Raw genomic sequence first — 22,082 nt, 5'->3', positions numbered from 1 at the left:
CACAGGGCTACTACACTCTTGTCTTTCGGTTTTAGCGCCTCAGGTGCTTTTGCTATAACAGGGGCACTAGGACTCAGTGAAAACGAGCGCTAATCTTTCGGAGGCCCTTAGTGACCAACTGAGGAAAGCCATGGCGCTCACATTGTTGAGGACTCTCAAGAAGTGCTTGTCAAGATGAGTTCAGGAAACGTCTCTTTTCGATGACGTCACGTCAGGGGACCCGAGAACCGCTGCTGATCCACACGAGTGGACAGCAACACTCCCAACTACCTGTCACACAATTTGAAGTTTCCGCGTACTACAACCTTCCAGGCAGTAACTCGGGCAACGGGAATTTTTAACTGAGCAACAGACAGCTTTCCAGAACTAGCCAGGGCAGGTGAGAAGTGCCTGTGAGGCCCGGAAGCGAGGAAGGCCCGCAGCGAAAACCTCTGCCTGGGCCCTCCTCGGGCCCCTCCCCGCGACCGGAAGGCCTCAGGCTCCTCACGTCAAAGACCTGCGGGATCTCAGTCCTGCCCGGCCACCGCCGCGCCGCCGCGCTCCCGTCCTCCTCGGGCCCGGCCGTGGGGTCTCCCCGCATACTACGCAGGGGCGAAGGGGCGTGGCGCGGTGACGCACAGGACCGACGCGATGACGCAGCGCGGCGCGGTGACGCACGCCCCTTTGTTGGCTCAGTAGCGGTAGCAGCGGCCGCGGAGGTGGCGCTGGGGACTGTTTTCCGTCCGAGGCCGGAGCGGAGCGGTGTTTGACTGAGGCGGGCAGCAAGCGGCCCCCGCGCTCCCTCCCGCCCTGCTCCGCGCCCTCCCGGCTGCCGCCGCCGCCCGCCTCCAACCGCCGCACCGGGGGAGCAGCCGCCCACGGGGCCGGAACCAGGCCTGCGTCCGGACGGCAGCCGGAGCCGGAGCGAGAGCCGGGGCCTCGGCGTCCCCCTCTCCGCGCCGCGGCGCGTCCGCCGGGCCGCGCGCGTCGCGCCATGGACTCGGACGAGGGCTACAACTACGAGTTCGACGAGGACGAGGAGTGCAGCGAGGAGGACAGCGGCGCCGAGGAGGAGGAGGACGACGACGAGGACGAGCCGGACGATGATAACCTGGACCTGGGCGAGGTGGAGCTGGTGGAGCCCGGGCTGGGCGTCGGCGGGGAGCGGGACGGACTGCTGTGCGGGGAGACGGGCGGCGGCGGCGGCGCGCTGGGGCCTGGAGGAGGCGGCGGGTGGCGGCGGCGGCGGCGGCCCGGGGCACGAGCAGGAGGAGGATTACCGCTACGAGGTGCTCACGGCCGAGCAGATCCTGCAGCACATGGTGGAATGTATCCGGGAGGTCAACGAGGTCATCCAGGTGAGGGGCACCCCGCCACGCTGTCTGGCCCCGGGGCCGGCATGGGGATCCGACCGGGCGGCCCGCGCGGCGCCGAGGGGCAGGCCTGGGCCTGGCCCGTCCGGCGCCTGTCCGCTCTGCCGGCCGGTAGGGAGGTGCGTTTGGGCGGTGCTTCCCGGAGTCCTGGCATGGCGGAGGCCTGGGGCTGCCTGAGCGGCTCTGACCGGCAGTTCCTGCATGACCACGGCCCGGGTGTCCTTCCTCGTGCAGGAGGATGGGCTACAGGGGCGGGCTGGAGGAGGGAGGGAGTGTGGAAGAGGTGTCAAAGAATCCAGGTTTATCCTATCCCTTGAGTCTCTTAAGAGAGCAGTTTCAGACGGGATTAGGGCAGGCCCTTCAGAGCTGCTTTGGTGTACGATTGCCCCAAGTGGGCACCGGCTAATAAAGAAATGGATCTCCTTGGCAGTCTTAAGTGGCTACTTAAAGGTGGGGGAAGGGAACTATTTCTCGGAAGAGGTGATGATGGGCTTTATTTTCTGATGGTGAGGCTTGTGCCGACATTTTTTTTGGGGGGGGGACGACCAGCTAACTGCTACTTCCAGTGGTAGCATGGAACTTCATGGAAGCTGTTGGGATAGTTATTGCAGATTGCCTATCTACCCTTATAGCTTCAGCAACAATAAAACTCAGTGTTGTCTAATTGGACAAAACTCTATTGTGAATTAGAAAGGCTTTAGGCTTCTGAGTTCCTTTCTCTGAAGATTTCTATTTCGTGTATAGAAAGTTAGGCTTGTTTGAAGCCAGTAAGTACATCTCACTTTATACATCAGGTTTTGTATTTTTGAGCTTAAGGAGGTAAATCTTGATTTATTTGGGGAAAATGTTGTCACGAATGGGACATGATTGAAAAATAAAAAGGACACCGACCCTATGTCAAAGTCTGAAATTCCTGCTACTTGGGAGGCTGAGGCAGGTGAATCGCAAGTTTAATTCTTAATTGGCTTATAAAGTGAGCTCAGTGCTGTCCTGGGCAACTTCGTAAGTCTGTCTGAAAAAGAGGAGAGCTGGGAATATAGCTCAGTGGTAGCATATTCGAGGCTCAGTCGGCAAAAATAAAAAAATGACAATGAAATCTTGATTCAGTTCAACTTTTAGAAAACAGTTGTTAATGGGAGGAAACTACATAGGAACAAGCTACTCTTGTTTTTAAGCACATTACTTCTTTAAAAAAAAAAACCTTAAGTATGGGTTGGCTTAACTTAAATTCATGGACAGATTTATCAGTGTTACTGCCTACTTGCTGACTTTTTGTTATTAACGTGTTTATGGTCTCATCCAGTAGGGACCATTTTGCAGATTAAACCATCTAGGCATTAAAGAATATGTTTTGATAATGGAAAAATCTTACCTATTGCTGTTATTAGTGGAAATCTCAAGTTTCAATATAGATAATATAGTCTAGGAAATAATGGGAGGATTGTAGAAGTCAGATAAGTTGTTTCACTGCTCTAGTTTAGTTCTTAGACAATTGAGATTTATTTTCCTTTTAAGAAACAAAGAATTGTTTCAATAAGGAACTTGTGGTTAAAACTTGAATTATTTTTATTTGCATGCAATTATATAAATCTGATGTTTTCAAACATAACGATCTAGCTTACTGGTATTATGGTTATGTTTTGAAATAACTCAAGGGTATTTATCAGAAGTAGCTCTTGATTTGTAAATGTGTATTTTACTATAGTTAAATTTCATCCAATTTTGTCAGTTCCTAGATTTGTCTTAGTTCCTAGGTCAGGAAAATTATGTCATTTCTGGGCAGAAATGTAGCTGATGTCTATGACATCATTCTTTCTTAGTTTAGATAAGAAAACAAATGCTGATGAACTACTAAAACCTACAAAAAGCAGGGATTCTTTTTGGGAGAGGGTGTCATACTTTTTCCATATTTCCTTGTTTCATCATTTCAGCTATTAAATAGAATTCCTAAACACCTGAGCATGAAAGTTCATATTTAGAAATACCAGTCAAGTTAAAGGTTAGGATCTATTTGAGACCAGTTTTCCTTGAGTTGGTATACTTAAACATCTAAACTAGGCTTGATTATGTTTTAGGCTATTTAGAGTTAAATAACACCCACCCACCCACCCACCCATACAAACACATTAGGTTATTTAGAGTTAAATAACACACACACACACACACACAGAGAGAGAGAGAGAGAGAGAGAGAGACAGACAGACAGACAGACAGACAGACAGAATGATTTTGTGTGATCTGTTTTCAGCGGGGGGGGGGGAGATAAACAGGTTTCAAAAACAGAGTCTCAGAAGAATTTTCTGTAATAAGTATTTTTCAAGAATTTAGTGATCACACATTAATTTGTACAGTCAACCTATTACTAGCCTTTTATGGTTTTTGATTTATAAGCATACATATCCTCAGGTTAGTTGTAGAATGTTTTCTTATTTCTTGGTGTAAGTCCATTTACAGAATTTAAGGCTTTGGGATGATATTAACAGTGTTTTCCAATTATACTAGTTGCCTAGTTGTCATCAGATGGTCATTTAAAAAATTTGCTTTGGGGAGTGAGATGTAGTGTACACCTTTGATCTTGACATTTCAGGAGGCAGAGTCGGATTGGTTTCTGTATGTTTGAGGCCAGTCTGATCTACATAGTGAGTTCTAGGACAGCCAGAGCTACATAGTAAGACCTCCCCTCCCCCATCTTTTTTCTTTTTTTTTTGTTTTGAGGACAGGGTTTCTCTGTGACTTTGGAGGCTGTCCTAAAACGAGCTCTTGTAGACCAGGCTGGTCTTGAACTCACAGAGATCTGCCTCTGTCTGCCTCACTAGTGCTGGGATTAAAGGTGTGTGCCACCAACATCCAGCAAGACCCTCACTCTAAAAACCAAACCAAAATAAACAGGGTCTTGTGTATATAGCTCTGGCTTTCCTTAAACTTAGAATTCTCTTGCAGTCTAACTCAGGGCCTGGCATGTGCTAGGCAAGTATTCTGTTCCTGATCTATGCACTAGCCCTTTAAAACACCCCCACACACGCACACACAAACACCCCCCATCACACCCCACCCCACCCACACATCCACTCTTTTGGAGACAGGAGTCTCATTGTGCAGCTCAGGTCATCTTGGAGCTCATGGTTTTCTCTCTCTAGTAACTGGGACTATAGGCTTATATTACCATGCCCTGTACCATCATTCTGTTTATGACATAGTGAGCATATATTTAGTCTTTTCCCTCCTTTTATGTTTTTCAATTCATTTTGTTGTGTTTTGTTTTGAGATGGAGTTTCCCTGTGTTGCCCAGGCTGGTCAGCTCAAAGGTCTTGCCGAAGCTTCCTGGGTGCCAGGACAAATGTGCCATACACACCAAGTGCTACTGTAGCAGGGCACACTCTGCTTAGTTCTTTTTTAGTTAGCCATATATTTTTTCTTTTTTGTTGGTTTTTTTTTTTTTTTTTTTTAATACTCTTATTTTAAGGTAGGTGTATATGTGCAGTTACATGAATGACTGAAAAGGCCAGAAGAGGGCACTAGATTTCCTGGAGCTGAAGTGACAGGTGGTTGTGAGCTGCTCTGAGTAGACAGATAGTGGAAACTGAATTTTTTATTTTAATTTTTTTCTTTTTTCTTTGAGACAGGGTTTTTCTCTGTAACAGCTGTGGCAATCCTGGAACTTACTTTGTAGACCAGGCTGGCTTTGAACTCACAGAGATCCCTACCTGCTTCTGCCTCCTGAGTGCTGGGATTAAAGACAAGCATCACGTGCTCTGTGGAACTGCACTCTTGCCATGCAAGAGCAGTGAGTGCTCTTAACTGCTAAACCATCTCTCCTGCCACTTTTTTTTTTCTTTTAAAGGCATAGTATCAATAGGTATTTAACTTTGTTAAACCCATATGCTTTGATACGATGTAACTACATTAATAACTTTATAAATAACTTATTTATATTAGGTGATGTAATGAGAATAAGGCTATGTTTAGATTGGCATTTGATGATTACTACATTTTGGGTGAGAAAATGATCATACTTGTAATTTACGATGGCTGGATCCTTTGGAAACCCATGGTGGTAATAGTGGCAATCTTTATTTTTAGTTTAAAGCCTAAAAGTGTTTACTTCTTCTTTTCCTTTTTCTTTCTTACTTTCATTTTTTTCTTTATTGTATCTTTTGAGACAGGTTCTTTCTGTAGTCCTGGTTGTTCTGGAACTCTATGTAGACTAGGCTGTTCTTGAATTTAGAGATCACTTGCCTCTGCTCAGCTAAAAAAAGCCTTTCTTTTTGAGCTGTCAAGTAGACTTCTACAATCATATGATTTAAATTTTTTCTAATATTTTGTTTTCTCCCGTTTTAATTCAAAGATAAGTGACTATACTGCCCTCGAACTCAGAAAGATCCGCCTGACCCTGCTTCCCAAGTGCTGGGATTAAAGGCATGTGCCACAAACGACCAGCCTACAACTTTCTTTGGAATAATGTCATTTCCTGTGTTATGGAGTATAGTAGATACCCAGTTAAATTGCTAGATAGTCTGGAATTGCACATTGTACCTTATCAGAGCTTTACTTTAAAAAAATTAATGATAAATTTAATTTTCAGTCTAAAATTTAGGGTTTAAGTAAGGAGTGGCATATATTGCTCTGGGAGTTTCCCTATGTAATGTTTTTAAATGTACATATTGTTCAGTAGCAAGTTTTCTTTCCCTGTTTGTTACATCCCTCTTAAAGGAAGAGTCAGAAGTAACTTGATACATAATATGCTTTGGAGAAAAGTAAACAAAATAATGAAATGTTAGGTAACATTTTCTTAACATTGAGACATTTATTTAGAGACTGCTAAAAATAGCTATAATTCATGGCACTTTTCCTCATGCTTAATTAAAAAGAAAATCATACTTCCAATTCAGATATTACTGATTCCAATTATTTGACAGTATATTTCTTACCCATAATTTTCTAGTTTTTAAAAAAGTTTGGTATGATTCTACTTAACTTGACAGTATATCTAACGATAATTTTCTAATTTTTAAAAAGGCTAAGTATAGAGGCAACTATGTCCTGATTCTTAGAAAGAACTTACCACAAAAAGTCACTACAGTGGCGTTTTCCTAAAAAGTTTGTGACATTTTGAACAGTCTTCTTTTAGCAGCTCTTCTTTGATTGACTTGTCCAATCCATTAAGTATTTGGACATTTAAGAGCTTTCCTTCATTCATTTTCTGCATCTTCCACATCTGGTTAGCCCGGGTCAGAGTACCTTTTTTCTTTTTCTCTCTTGTTTGTTTTGAAACAAGATTCCTCTGTGTAGCCGGTCCTGGAACTAGCTGGTTTTGAACTCATAGAGATCTGTCGGTCTCTTCCTCCCCAGTGCTGTCTGTTTCTCTTCTTAATAACTTATCCAGGGGATAACTTATCCAGGGGCTAGAGAGATGGCTCAGAGGTTAAGGCTGTTCTTCCAGAGGACCTGGGAAACCACATTGTGGCCCCCAATCATCTATAATGAGATCTGGTGCCCTCTTCTGGCATGCAGGTGTACATGCAGGCAGCACACTGTATACATAATAAATCTTTTGTTTTAAAAATGACTAATCCTAATTGAGGACCTCTAATTTTATTTTGGCTTCTGACTCTAGACATTCTGTTAATCTGGCACGTGTGGCTATCAAACACATGTAGTTATTCTCTTTGTACAGCATACAACATATTTAATAGTCTGCCAGGAAATCACCAGGTTAATATATTGATGTTTATAAATACTTTTTACCCTTTCTCCCCTCCCCCTCCCTCTCCCTCCCTTTGTTTGTTTTGGTTTTTTTAAACAGAGTTTCTCTGTGTAATAGCTCTGGCTTTCTGGAACTCACTTAGTAGACCAGGCTGGCTTCGAACTCACAGAGACCCACCTGCCTCTGCCTCCTGAGTGCTGGGTTTAAAGGCATGTGCACCACTTGTTTAGCTTACAGGCCTTTTTAGATGTAACTTTCCCCCCTTTATTTTTTTTAGATATAACTTTTATACTCTTTGTAGTTAGTTCCTTGGCCCTTTATATTAACTGACATAATCGTATTACCAGTTGACTTACTTCAGCATTGATTTTTCAAAGGACTGTCCACAAAAAAACAGGCTGCTGAATAAAACCAGGTACCTAGTAAGAGTTACTCTAATATATCATCGATAGTCGCTGTTCTTCCCCACCACAGTTCCACTTACTCTAAATAAGACAGTAAATGTGACACAAGTTTTGTTGTTTGTTTGTTGAGACAGGGTTTTGCTACTGCATAGTCCAAGTTGTCTGGAACTTACTATGTGGTCCAGGCTGACTTTGAACTAGTTTCTCTCCCCTTCAGCCTTTTTAGTGCTGGGATCACAAATGTGTATGCCACCACACCTGGCTTGCTAGTTTTATGTCTTAAATGTACATCTTCCCAGCTTATGAGATAAAATGAAAGGTATGCATAAAATACTTTGCAATCTAAAGTATGATGGTTGTCTGAAACAAAAATACTGTGCTCCACTTTAGATTTGTGAGCTAAATGGTGATAGGACATTTTTCTAGAAAGATGTATTAATAAGCTATGGTTATTTAGATACTTGTCACATATGATGTCATTCATTCATTCATTTTGTTTTTTGAGACAGGTTTTCTGTGTGTAACAGTTCTGGCTGTCTGACTGTCCTGGAACTTGCTTTGTAGACCGATTGGCCTGGAAGAGATTCACCTGCCTCTACCTCTATGGTGTTTCATTAATTTTATTTATTGTTGTAGCAGTGCTCAGAAGAATTCTTGTTTTGAGATGAGTACCAATAAAATTTCTTTTATAATTAGTTTTATTTTGCCTCCTTTTGAGGAGGAGCATTCAAGGCACATATTCTGTCACTGAACTGTATCCTAAACTGTTAAAAATATTCTAAAATCCTGATGCCATGTTTGTGTGTGACACATGCCTGGGGATGTCAGAAAAGGGCTTCGCATCCCCACAAATAAAATTGGAAGCTACAGTATCTAAGATTAAGCACTAATTAAGGTGCATTTATTCAGTCATCCATTTATTTATTTTCCTCTTTTTTTTTTTTTTTTTTTTTTTTTTTTTTTTTTTTTTTTTGTATTGCTTTGGAGCCTGTCCTAGAACTTGCTCTGTAGTCCAGACTGGCTTTGAATTTACAGAGATCTGCCTGCCTCTGCCTCCCGAGTGCTGGAATTAAAGGTGTGCAACACCAACGCCTGGCTTAAGATACATTTAATAACACATTTAATAGACAAAAGAACTCAATAGAGGTTATTCAGACTGAAGCATGGAGAAAAGGACCATAACATGAAGACTAATAAACACACAAAGAACAAAAAGTGCTAATATATGCGTGACTAGAGGCTCAGAATACAAGGATGATTTTAGTATTGTTTTTTGCTTGTTTTGTTTTTGCTCTTTATTCTTTGACTCTTTGGGGGCTCGTCCCTCAGCTCCCAAATAAATACATGGACTTATTCTTATGAATGCCCAGCCTTAGCTTGGCTTATTTCTAGCCAGTTGTTTTTAAATTATCCCATCTACCTTTTTGCCTCTGGGCTTTTTACCTTTCTCTATGTTTGTATATCTTTTCTTTCCATACTCTGTGTTTGGCTGGCATCCTCCTCCTCTTTTTCTTGCCCCCCCCCATTTATTCTCTCTGCCTGGCAGCCCCACCTATTTTTCACCTCCCTTGGTATTGGCTGTTCATCTGTTCAGCTCTATAGTCAGGTGTTTTAGACAGGTCAAGTAACACAGCCTTATCATAGAGTTATCATAGAGTTAAAACAAATACAACATAAAAGAATGCAACAGGGAGCTGGGCATTGGTGGCGCATGCCTTTAATCCCAGCACTCAGGAGGCAGAGGCAGGCAGATCTGTGAGTTTGAGGCCATCGTGGTCTCCAGAGCCAGTTCCAGGATAGGCTCCAAAGCTACACAGAGAAACCCTGTCTCGAAAAACAAACAAACAAATAAAATAAAATAAATAAAATGCAACAGATCTTTGCATCATTAAACAAATATTCCACAGCATAAACAAATTAACATGTTTTCAAATTAATATTCCACAACAGATGATGGTAGAGTTTCCAAAACTAATGAAGAGACATTATCTCCACAGTCAAAAAAGTCTCATGTAAACACAAAAGAAATACTGACTAGGCTTACTGGTTTGTTTGTTTGTTTGTTTGTGTGAGGACAAAGTTTTTTTTTTCCTTGAGATAAGGTCTTTTTCTATATAGTGCTTTAGCTGTCCTCAAACTGGCCTCAAACTCAAAAGGATACGCCTGCCTTCTGAGTTATGCAATTAAGGTGTGTGTCACAATGCTCAGCTAAGGAAAAAATAACACATTGTTTTAAAATAAGAGAAAAAACCTCACACCATTCTCACAATTAAAGGTGCACGCCTTTAATTCCCACACTTGGGAGGCAGAGGCAGGTACATCTCAGTGAGTTCGAGGCCAGCCTGGTCTACAAAGTGAGTTCCAAGACAGCCAGGACAACCCTGTCTTGAAAAACAAAAGTAAATCCTATGTGTGTATGTGGTGTCAGGGCCTGGCCCTTGACAAACAAGCATTCCATCCTGAGGTATAGCCTCAGCCATGGCTCTATTTTTTTGAGAAAGATGTCTTGCTGCATATGTAGCTCAGATGAGCTTTAACTTGCTATCTAACCCAAGCTTTCCTTGACTTTGTGATCCTTATGCCTCAACACCCCAACATTGTTGGGGTTATAGGCCAGTAATTATATCTAGCTAACAACATAATTTTAATTCAAGTGCTTAAGATGCAAAGAACTTCAAAACAGAACACCCAGCATTTGAGGGACCTGGAAAGATGGCTAAGTGGTTAAGATCATTGGCTGTTCTTCCAGAGGAAGGTAATCTAAAATTTCTATTTGTTTTGTTTTGTTTTGTAATGTTGAGACAGAGTGTGACTGTGTATGTGGCTCTGGTTAGCTTGGAACTTGCAGTGACTTTAATGTTTCTGCCTCCCAAATGCTTCGGTTATGGGTCTGTCCCATTGCTGGCCTTCTGTTTGATTCATTGGTATAAATTACAGTGTTCCACTCACCCCTTCTCAGGTATTTTTATGCTTTGCTCCATTTTCTCTTAAGATACTAGTCATTTAGTAACTTCTAAAAAATAATTGTTTTAAATTTTTTTTGTGTGTGTGTGTGTGGTGGGGGGGGGGGCGCTTGTGAGTACCATAGCAGTTCTGTGGAGCTCAAAGGACAACTTTGGAAATCAGTCCTTCCCACCTTGTTGAGGTGGGGGGTCTCATGGATACTCCAGGCCAGCTGACCAACCAGTGAGCTATTCTAGGCAATTTTTTGCCCCTCTGTCTTGCCACAGGAGTACTGGGATTATAATATATTCATAGCGCCACATCCCTCTCTTTCCCGTGGGTTCTAGAGATCAAATTCAGGTCATCAGACCTAGTGAACCATCTCACCTTTTAAAAATACTAGGAACCAAGGATTGAACCTAGGGCCTTATACATGCTAACCAAAGTGTACTGCCACTTAAAAAACAGAAACAAACCATTTTGCTTCGTTTTGAGTCAGGATTTTATATAATGCCCACTGGACTTGAAATTGATATGTGGCTGTGGATGACCTTGCTGATTTTCCTGCTTTTACCTCCCAAGTACTGGGATTGTAGGCATTTGTCTCCACATATTCCCCCCCCCCTTTTTTTTTTCTTTTTGTTTTTTGGAGAAAGGGTTTCTCTGTAGCTTTGGAGCCTGTCCTGGAACTAGCTTTTGTAGACCAGGCTTAGTGGTCTAGAACTCACAGAGATCTGCCCTCCTCTGCTTCCCACGTGCTGGGATTAAAGATGTGTGCCACCAACGCCCCAGAGGTCTTTTTTTTTTTTTTTTTTGAGACATGGTTTCTCTGTGTAGCCCTGGCTGCCCTGGAACTCGTTCTGTAGTCCAGGCCTGCCTCAAACTGAGATCCTCTTGCCTCTGCCTCCCGAGTACCACCACCACCTGGTGCGTGTATTATTTTCTTACTTTTGCTCTAGTAAATTGCAAATTTAGTGACTTAAATTACAAATAGTGACTTAAATTACAAATTCATTAATAAGGAGTACTGAAAATCAGAAGTCTGAATTGGTTCTCATTGGATCTCAGTAGGTTTAAGATTTGGGGGTCAGCAGCCTTTGGTTTTTTTTGTTTTTGTTTTTTTTTTTGTTTTCTTTTTTTGTAAGATTGAGGGAAGGTGTGTGTGGGTGGTGGTGTGTGATTTTCCACTTGTCTATACCACCCCATTCTTTGGCTGGAGACTTTCCTCCATCCTCCAGCATCAGAGCATCCTTAGATTTCTGATCCTGTTTCTTTCTTTTCCATTTTAAAGAAGTAATGTGTAAGTAATCTTCAAAGTCAGTGGTATATTAACCTTATTTCTATTTGCAAAGTTAGTTTCCCCCTTGCATTATTATATAGTCTCAAATTCTACATGCTCTCTCAACAGTATCCTTCTGTGGTAGATGGTCAATTTACTTATTCCTGGAAGTACTGAGAAAAGGTCCCTGGAGGGGGGCAGGTCACTTCAAATGTAAGGGTCAGCCTCAGCTCTTGTTACTTAAGCTGTTTCCTATGCCCACCATTAGGGGTTGACTTCTGGATTGTTGTCTGGCTTTTCTTAGGTCTCTGTCTTTAATTTGGCGCTTGTGGATTTTGTTGTCTCTGAAATTACCTTATAATCCTTATGCCTCATGTTCTGACAAATCTATAATCATCCTTTAAATTCATATGCTTCTCCTGATATTTGTGCTTAGCAGTAGTTACACAAAGATGAACAAAGTATTATTTCTTTCTTTCCAGAGCCCTAAGTGTAGGAAAGCAGAGTGGCTCTTTTATGACTTGATAATAAAGGCAGTAACTCAGAACTTACTATGCTCACTTTTATCCATGTGTGTCCTAGTTTTATTCTCTGTTTCTGGACTTGGTTTTGCTTGGTTTCCAAAGTTAAGAAACTTAGTATGCTATCCTGTGTCAGGGACCTATTCTAGTTTATTAATTTAGTCAGTTAGTTGCAGGACCCTTCTACATTGCTCTGTCTCTGAATACATCCCCAGTCCCTTAGACGCTATTTTCACAAGATGACAATTCTGCTGTGGGTCACTTTCTTGAATATTGGCTCATTGCAGTCTTGCTTTCTAAAAGGACCAGTTAGATTTTAGGAAAACAGTATAGTCTTATTGGATACAGCAGTTATTATAGGGCTTTTTTTTTTTAAAAAGAAATATTAGAAATCTGGGGTTTAATAGAGCTTGGTCAGAAGAGTGGTTATCTTTCAAACATGAGAACCTGACTTTAGTCCCTACAAATCAAAAAAGCAGGACATGCTTATACTACTAATGGTGGGGAGGTGGGGGAATTAAATAGATCCCTGTGACTTGCTGGCCAATTGGTGAGTGCTAGGCCAGTGAGTGATCCTGCCCCCCAAAGCAAGGTTCATGGTAACTGCAAAGCCTCCAGAGGCACTGGAACACATAAATACAAATGCCTGTAGGACACACATGCAAAGAGATACCAGAAAATTCAAAACAACCAGAAAAGGGGGATAGGAAATGGAACAAACTTCCCCCCCCCAACACGGGAGGGGTGTACGAAATTGGGTGCATAAGAAGGTAGGGGAAGATATGGGAGGAGTTGGGAGGGGAAGAAGAATTTCAATATATTTTATGAAATTCTCTTTAAGTTCTCAAAGAATAAATTAAAAACATGAAAAAAGAAAGAGAAAATGAGCTTAAGCAGGGTGGTAGTGTGTGAGTTCTAGAATAGCCAGGGTGATGTAGTGAGACCCTGTTTCAAGCAAGCAAATAAACCTCCCTCCCAAAAAGATTGGTATTTTGCTGTTTTATGGATAAGGAAGTTGAGGATTAGAGGAATTAAGTGACTTACCCAAGTTGTCATAAACTATAACAGTAAATAAAGACATGTGAATCCTTCCTGTTGGGTATTGAAAATTTTTGCTTCACTAGAAATTACTGTTTTTCCTTTCTGTGCCCATGAGACTGACTTGAACGGAATGTCAATGGATTCTGAGTTGTCACCTTACTGCTATGACCTATAACTCTACATATATAGAGTAGAATAGAATCAGAGATCTATCCATTTAAGATTTTACATTTTTTTCAGCTAGGTTTAATGGCCTACACCTGTAATTCCAGCACACAGGCTATGGAAACAGGAGAATTACCAGTTCAGAAACAAATTTTGGATTGTATAGTGAGTTAACCTGAGCTGCATAGTGGAACCCTGATTCAAAAAACAGAAAGTTGAGTATCTATTATGGGTTTAGTGTTTGCCTAGTATGTTAAAGACCTTGGGTTTGCTCTTTAGCACCATAAAGACCCAACTTTCACACATACTATTCTCAAGAAAAATTCAAACCAGCCAGTGTAGTGGCTGGTTTATACTAGCACTCAGAGATCAGAGGCTAGAGGATCTCTTATGAGTTCAAGGTCAGCTCAGTCTACATATCAAACTCCAGGCCTGCCAAGGGCTACATGGTAAGACCCTGCCTTGAAAAGAAAGAAATTTCAAGCCAAAATTGCTATTACAACATTTATTGCTGTGCTTTTCATTACAATATAAGCATTCAAAAAGCATAAAGTTTTTTTATTTTTTTGGGGGGGTCTTTTGTCTTTTTGAGATAGTGTTTCTCTGTGGCTTTGGAGGCCCTCCTGGAACTAGCTCTTGGAGACCAGGCTGGTCTTGAACTCACAGAGATCCACCTGCCTCTGCCTCTCGAGTGCTGGGACTAAAGGTGTGCGCCACCACCGCCGGGCAAGGATAAAGTTTAATATAAAGTAATGTCTGAAGATTGAAATGTAGACCATGGTTCACAAAGCCCAGCATTCTTTCCAATAGAAGTACCAGAAGATAATGTGAAATTGTTGAGTACACTACACAAGAAATACTTGCTTTCTTTTTCTTTAGCTCACCTTTTTTTTTTTTTGTGAGTATGGGTTCGTACCATTACTGAGTATCCAATCCAGAGCCTTGTGCATGTTAGACAAACACTCTTCTACTTAGCTACTTCACAGTTGGAGAAATTCTATTTAACAGAGAGAATGCTGCTTATTTTATACAATGTGTGGAGTTGTGCAGGTATCTGTCTTCCTTCATCACTCTACTTATTTTTTTATTTTAGATTTATTTTATATGAATGTTTTACATGTATGTATGTATGTGTACCATGTGCATGCCTGGTGCCCATAGATACCAGAAGACATCTAGTTATCTGTAACTGGAGTTAGGAAATGGTTGTAAACCACAGTGTGAGTGCTGGAGATCAAACCTGAATCGTCAGCTATTGCAACAAATGCTCTTAACTACTGAGTTAAGGCAGGGTCAGTCATTGGACCTAAAACTCACTAATTAGCTGCCTGTCCCTCAATGCTCTTGTTTCTGTCATTTAGTGCTGGGATTAAAGACAGGCTACCATACCCTGCTTTTTATGTGTGTGCTTGGGATCCAAACTTAGTCCTCATGTTTGTACAGTACTTTACCAACTGAGCCATCTACCCAGGCCCAAGAACATAGACCCTCAGAGGTTTTTAGATGAACTTATTACTGCTACTATTTAACTTCAAATGAAAGAAAATGCATTTATCTTTTATTCTTCTGTTCACTGTTTCAGCTTTTTGAAAAAGATTTTTATTTTATGTCTTGACTGTTTCGCCTGCATGTATGTCTGTGATCCTAGGAGATCAGGAGAGGTGTATCATATTTTCCTGGAACTGAAGTTACACCAAGTTAAAAGCCTTTCTGTGGGTGCTAGGACTGGAAGTTGGGTCCTCTGGAGAGAAGCTAGGGTTCTTACCTGCTGAGCCATCTCTCCAGCTTCTACTGAATTCTCACTGGCTCTAAAATTTTATATGTTGGTGGTTGTCATCATTGTCTTCCTCGTCTTCCATCTTCGTCTTCTTCATTTTCACATTCATCATCTCCACTCATAGTGCCTTGGTATAGTTACAGCTGTTATTAGAATATATGACAACATCTGAAAGCTTGATTCATAATGTTCCATTTCATCCAACTAAAGTCAAACTGGTAAAAATAAGACTTCAACATTCACAAAATATTCTAACCTAGTCATAAGTATAAGCTGCATATGGTGGCCGACTCCTTTAGTTTGAGGCTAATCTGGTCTACAGAGTGAGTTCCAGGACAGCCAGGGCTACACAGAGAATCCCTGTCTCAAAACAAAACAAAAACAAAAACAAAGGGGCTGGAACGATGGCTGAGTGGTTAAAAGCACTGTCTGTACTTCCAGAGGTCCCAGGTTTAATTCTCAGCATTTACATGGCAGCTCACAACTGTCTGTAACTCCAGTTCCAGAGGATCTGGCACCTTCACACAGATACACATACTGGCAAAACACTATTGCATATAAGATAAAAACCTTAAAACAGAAAAGTAAAGTGTAGCATTTAAGCAAGGGTTCAAAAATTAAGGATGACACTAAGCTTGCCTAATATTGGGTTAATGCTGGAGTCAATAGAAGTTTTGATTATATAGTCAGATGAACACGATTAAAGAGACCTTAATGGTTTTTTGTTTGTTTGTTTGTTTTTGTTTTTGTTTTTGTTTTTGGAGATAGTCCTCTCTGTGTTACAGCCCTAGCTGTCCTGGAACTAGTTCTGTAGACCTGGCTGGTGTTGAACTCACAGAGATCCTCCTGTCTCTGCCCACCAAGGGCTGGGATTAAAGGTGTGAGTCACCACTGCCTGATTAGATCTTCATGGTTGTGATGGGTAGCTATTTATGGAGTACTACCTTCCTGTTATGTTATTAAACTTCCACGGCTATCTTTTTTGATTACTTTTGACTTAAGTTCTTCTGTACTTTCTCTGCTTGTAGTATTAAAGTCTAAATTTGTAACATTTCTTCATAATAAGCTTTTCTGTAATTTTTTAAAAAGACATTTATAAAGTACAATGGAGAATGCAGTGCTTTAGTCTATATCCAACTAACATTTTTGGGGGGAGTAGAATCCAGAATAAAACTCCTTTCTTGCAAATTGTTGATTAGTAAGATTGTTCTGTGGTATTTTTGAATTCATGCCGATCCATGTCTGTTCAGGCATTAGTTACATAAGGCAGAAAGAACACTAACTATAGAGCACATGGACAGCGTGCTCAGTTAAATAAATGCCAGGCAAATACCTAAGACAGATTTGTTTATATCTTGTTTCGGATACTGGTAGGTTTTGCAGTAACCAGCGAATAAGTCACTCATCTTGTGTAACTGTTGTATTAATAGTTTTGAGTTCTGTGTACTACTCTGACTCTGCATTTATAAAAATAAAAGCAGTTGCTAAATAGTACTAACTAGGTAACTGAATTTAAAAATGTTCATCCATCTTGGAGTCAAATGAAGGACATTGAAGTTGCAATGAAAGCTTTGAATTTTCTTTTCTTCGTTTTCTTTCTTTCTTTCTTTCTTTTTTTTAAAGGTGGTTTCTCTGTATAGCCCTAGATTTATTGGAACTCGCTCTGTAGACCAGGCTGTCCTTGAACTCTTGTGTGTAACTGAAACAGTCAAGAAGTTGAATGTTGACATTACTTTGACTCAGTTGTCCTTCATAACCTCTGATTTAAAAATAAAAACAATGGAGCATGGTGGCTCATGCCTATAGTTTTTAGTTTGTTTTGTTTTTGAGACAGGGTTTTTTTTGTGTGATTGTGACAGCCCCAGGCTGGCCTCTAACTCAAAAATACCCACCTGCCTCTGCCTCCCAAATGCTGCAATTAAAGACGTGCATCACCACTGCCCAACATGCCTATGGTTCTAATAGGAGAATTAATCTGAGATTGCCCAACTTGGATTACATACTAAATTATCAACAAGCCCACATGTAGAAAAAGGGAACAAACAATGGAACTGTTCAGCCAGATAATCAGGAAATAGTTAAAGCTGATTTTGGAAAAAAAAAAAAATGATAGCTGGGCATGTTGGCACACACCTTTAATTTTCAGCTCCCTGGAGGTAGAAGCAGGCAGATCTCTTGAGTTTGAGACCAGTCTAGTCTACATAGTGAGATCAGGACAGCTAGGGTTTTGTAGAGAGAATTTGCCTCCACAAAGAAAGAAAGATTGGGGTGGGGAGTGTTGAGAGGAAGAGGAAAAAAAAGGAAAAGAAAAATGATTAATAATAGACAGAAAAAGAGTTGGAAGCAGCAGAGGCAGGAGTGATTAATGGTCAGAGTATTGAATGAACAGTAAGAACCTGATTGTCACTCTAGATAATTGGGAATTAGAGTGATAGGAGATGGGTAGAGTCAATTAGTAGGCAGTATGACTTTTTTTTTTTTTTTTTAAAGATTGAGAATAGTGCTGTTGAGATAGACTTATTCCCCAAGGCTGTGTGAAACAACTTGAAACATTCCAGTTTGGTGGAACTAGTGTAAAAGCACCTGTTGGCCACTTTTCATGGGAATAAAAGAAAACTGTGGTGAGAAGTCTGTTAGACTAATCTATTCAATAAAAAATGTCTGCAATGGATGAGAAAGGATAGCATTCATAATACTGGGTTAAAAAATGAGTGAGAAATAGTAAATTAATTAGAAAAAAAATAAATCGGTTAAGCTTTGTCTTTGATCACCTGTAATTTTATATCAGTTCATTTTGATGAATTCTGTTTCCTTATTTGTAAAAATAATAGTGTTACCGGAGGTTTAAGCAGCATTTTAATAGTCTTGGCTGAATTGTTACTCTGTCCACTCAGTGAAACATACCTGTTTGTTATCCATTGCAAGTTCCTTACTTTGCTGGTTTTCCTAGACAGTTAAAATTAAATAGCAACATTAGCTTGGCACAGTAGACCTCATACTGCATTATAATCATTTGTAAAATGTCCAGCAAAGGTAAATCAATAGAGAAAAAGTATTAAAATTAAGTCAGTAATTGGCAGAGGTTGGGTGTGGAGAATGTGAAAAGACAGCTAGATAGTAATTACTAGGTTTATTTTTAGTGATAAAATATTTTGAAATTACTGGTTGGCATTATAGTGAATATAATAAAAATCACCCAAAGCATCTTAGAGCTAATGTTTATGGTGTGAATCATAAAAACTACATACCACGTTTAAGTTTCTTCAGCTATCTAATAAGTAGTTTTGCTTTTGTGTAGTGGGAATTGAACTTAGAGCTAGGCAACACTTTCCCTAACTACCAGGTTCTATCCTCAGTTCCTCCTGTCTTTTGGCATTGTATTTGGTTACTGTTATCTTGCTCCAGAATGAGAGATAGTCTAAGCCAGGTATGAAGGACCACAGATTCAGGTGACCATGAGTGACTGTGGATATGGTTTTGTGAACTTTCTATGGTCAGAACAAAAGAAAGTTCCAAGCCAGTGCATTTGCCATACGTTAATGGGAAACTCAAATGAGTTACATCAAATCTGGGAAAATCTCTTCCATAGAGTTCAGGTCCTGTATGTCTTAGCTTTTGGATTGATGAAAGCTAGTGATCTGCTAATTACTCATTTAAAATACATTCTAACGATTTTTACCAGATAGTCAAAAGGTCAGATACAGAGATGGGTATTAAGAGACTATTAAGAGGCCTTAAAATAATTCAAGATCATTTTAGTTTCTGGTCTATAATGTTGATTCCCCACAACCAAGGAAGTCCTAGTCATTCTGCAGAATCTTCATAGGTATGACTTTTTCCAGGACTTGAGTTAAGATCACACTTCTTTGTCTCCTTCCTTCCTCCCTCCCTCCCTCCCTCCCTCCCTCCCTCCCTCCCTCCCTCCCTCCCTCCCTCTCTTTCTTTCTTCCTTTCCTTTTCTTTTCTTTTTTCTTTCTTTTTTAAAATTTTTTATTTTGTTTTAGATCACACTTCTTTACCTGCTCCTGGTTTTAATGGATTACAATGATAGATCCTCTAGAAATAGAGATGGGAACAGAACTCTTTTTCCTCTTTTTGAGACAGTGTTTCTTTTGTGTAGACCAGGCTGGCCTTAAACTCACAGAGATCCACCTGCCTCTGCCTCTTGAGTGCTGGGATTAAAGGTGTGTGCCCCCACTGCCTGGCAACTTTTCCTTTCTTAAATGTAGCATGTTTGTTTTATTTTAGGTTCATACAAAATAAGACAAAAATGATTAAATTATGAATTAGTTTTTTGTCCATACATAAGCTTTTGGATGATGACAGGTGAAAAGGGCATTTAGGGTATACTATCTGATTAAAATTTTCCAATGTGATAGTTATGCTGACTTAAGTTAGCATTTTGGGCTACTAAGTAGAAGCCTCTTGAAGTGTTATTATGAGTTTGAAGTGATGGGTCAGATTCTAGTTAGCTTTTAAATATTTAGTTCAGAGTTTTATATATAAATGCTTCACTTGTAACATAATGGGCCTTAGTGTCTGTTGCCTATCTTAGTTAGAGTTGCTATTGCTGTGAAGAGACAGCATGACCATGGTGACTCTTAAATGAAAATATTTAATTGGGGTGGCTCTATTTCGGTTCAGAGGTTTATTCCATTATCATGGTGGGACATGGTGGTGGTGCAGGCAGACATGATGCTGGAGAAGGAGCTGAGAATTCTGCTCTTTGATTGGAAGGCAACAGGAAGTGAACAGAACTAAGTATAGCTTGGGTGTAGGAGAATTCAAAGCCTGCCTCCATAGTGACACACTTATGAGTTTTATTCTGTCATTTTAAAGTAAATTCTAATTATGAAGATATTAATGTTACAGTAGAAATTTTCTGTATGTAGTAATTTGACAGTTCAGCTTTCATATAGAACATTTAGATGTGGTAATTTGTTTTTTATGAAGAAGTGAGCAGGGTTACAAAAGTGCCTGCTGTATCTGTTAACTGTTATTAGCATTAAAAATACTGATGAATTTTTGTTGCCTGTTACATTGGTATTATTAAACTGTACTTGTGGGAAATAATTTGTACAGTGCATACACAAAGCCCTGGGCTCAGTCCTCAGCCCTGCTTAAACCAAGCTTGATGGCACACACCTATAATCCCGGTATTGGGGAGGTGGGGAGAGGAGGAACAGAAGTTCAGGGTCAGGCTAGCTTGGGTTATATGAGACTCAAGTTTCAAAAGAATAAGATAGAATAAAAACAAGAAAAGCAAAAAGAATATTTAGTATGTGATGGTTATAGACGTCAAGTTCAAGAATTTTGCTATATATAGAATAGAGGCAGATACTTTTTTCCTTTCTCTTTTCTGGTTTCCCCTCCCCTTGGTATACCTTGATTTTAATTTATCAAGTCTGTGTCTCTGGCCTTTGCCGCTGTGGCCCATTGATCTGTCCATCTGTCTGTTACAGTGCATATTGGGTACTTCCAGAAGTTTGAATTCAGTGATGCAAAGGACAGGCGGGCTGCAGCAGCAAAGGTAGGACAGAATCATTCAAAAGACAAGTCATTAAAGGATCATTAAGTGCGCGTGCACACACACACACACACACACACACACACATACACACATACACACATACACACACACACACACAGACACACACACACAGACACACACACACAGACACACACAGACACACACACACACACACACACACACACACACACACACACACACAGACACACAGACACACAGACACACAGACACACACACCCCAACCAACCAGCAGCAATTACTTCATTATTTAAAGGCCCAGCATTTATTCAGTACACCTTATGGCAAAGCCTGTTCTAGGAAAGCAAATTAAACTGTTTGTAAAGAGCATGGATTTATTTATTTTGTGGTGTTGGGGCTATGTCCATATCATGTATGTGTATTGTTTGGCTACTACTGAGCTATCCCCCCTAGCTTATTTCATTTAAACAGAAGCCTAATACTATAAATTTAGTTATTATATCTTTAAAAAAAATCGAGTGGTTGGAGATTATTTAATGGAGGCTACTAGTATTACCTTGATTCATAGATCAGGCTAATCTTGAGGAAATTATATTGAAAAAGGCTCCCTCCCATTTTGGAAACAGGAGAAGCAGAAAAGATGGATTGATTTGCTTGTGTATATGTCAGAAGCAGTCTACATCTTGCAGGTTGGTTTTTTTGGTAAATGTCTCTGAAAAATTTTAAGGGATTTTATTTAAATAGTTGTAATATGGATATGCTGCACGAAAGCAGTTGCAGTAGCAGCTCCTGATTGTTTCTGCTGTTGCTTTTAAAATTGAAGTAGACTGAAATTGTAGTGCCTTCTAAAGCCTAAGTTACAGGTAGATTTTAGGAACTTAAATTTTAAGCAAAGGCTCAGTGGTATAAATAATAGCACTTGCCTTGAATGCATACAGCACTGGATTTGGACTCCAGCACTCAAACATTTCCCCAACAAAAACCTTAAACTATGCAGTACAGAAAGGTTGCTTATATTGTTGTAGAGTTGGCTTATGCCTGGGTAAGTTACTGCAGGTATAGATGGATGATTTGCATTACCTTCTTTGCTTTGTTTTGTTTCTGAAAGGAAAGTGATTTGCTTTTTTTCTGGATAGATAGTACTGTTACTCCTTATGACTTCCCAAATAAAGAGGTAGATAAAAATGTGTATTTGATCTTTAATGTAGATTGCTAAGCTTTCAAAATGACTAAAACTGAATATTTAAATGTTCTTGTCAAGTTTTGGTTCTAGAGGCTGAATGGTAGTGGTTAGTTAATATTGTAATAAACTTAATATACTGTATTGAGGAGATCTAGTGTGGAAGCATATTTTGAAGTGAAACTGTATAGCATACCATAGGAGGAG

At 40.3% G+C, this 22,082-nt stretch overlaps 1 protein-coding gene across 1 annotated transcript in view; it reads left to right on the top strand.

Moving 5' to 3' along the window:
• Nucleotides 1-649: 649 nt before the first annotated feature.
• Arih1 (ariadne RBR E3 ubiquitin protein ligase 1) overlaps nt 650-22,082 on the top strand; it is a 91,801-nt gene continuing 70,368 nt past the window's right edge. Inside the window, 2 exon segments of the mRNA XM_027414891.2 lie at nt 650-1,209; nt 1,211-1,337. Of these exon segments, the coding sequence (XP_027270692.1) occupies nt 974-1,209; nt 1,211-1,337 (363 nt within the window). The 5' untranslated portion in view covers nt 650-973.

This window comes from Cricetulus griseus, chromosome 4 (assembly GCF_003668045.3).
Source record: "Cricetulus griseus strain 17A/GY chromosome 4, alternate assembly CriGri-PICRH-1.0, whole genome shotgun sequence".
Classification (NCBI taxonomy): domain Eukaryota; kingdom Metazoa; phylum Chordata; class Mammalia; order Rodentia; family Cricetidae; genus Cricetulus; species Cricetulus griseus.
Note: the sequence above shows the minus strand (reverse complement) of the source record. Positions and strands in the feature narration are given on the sequence as shown.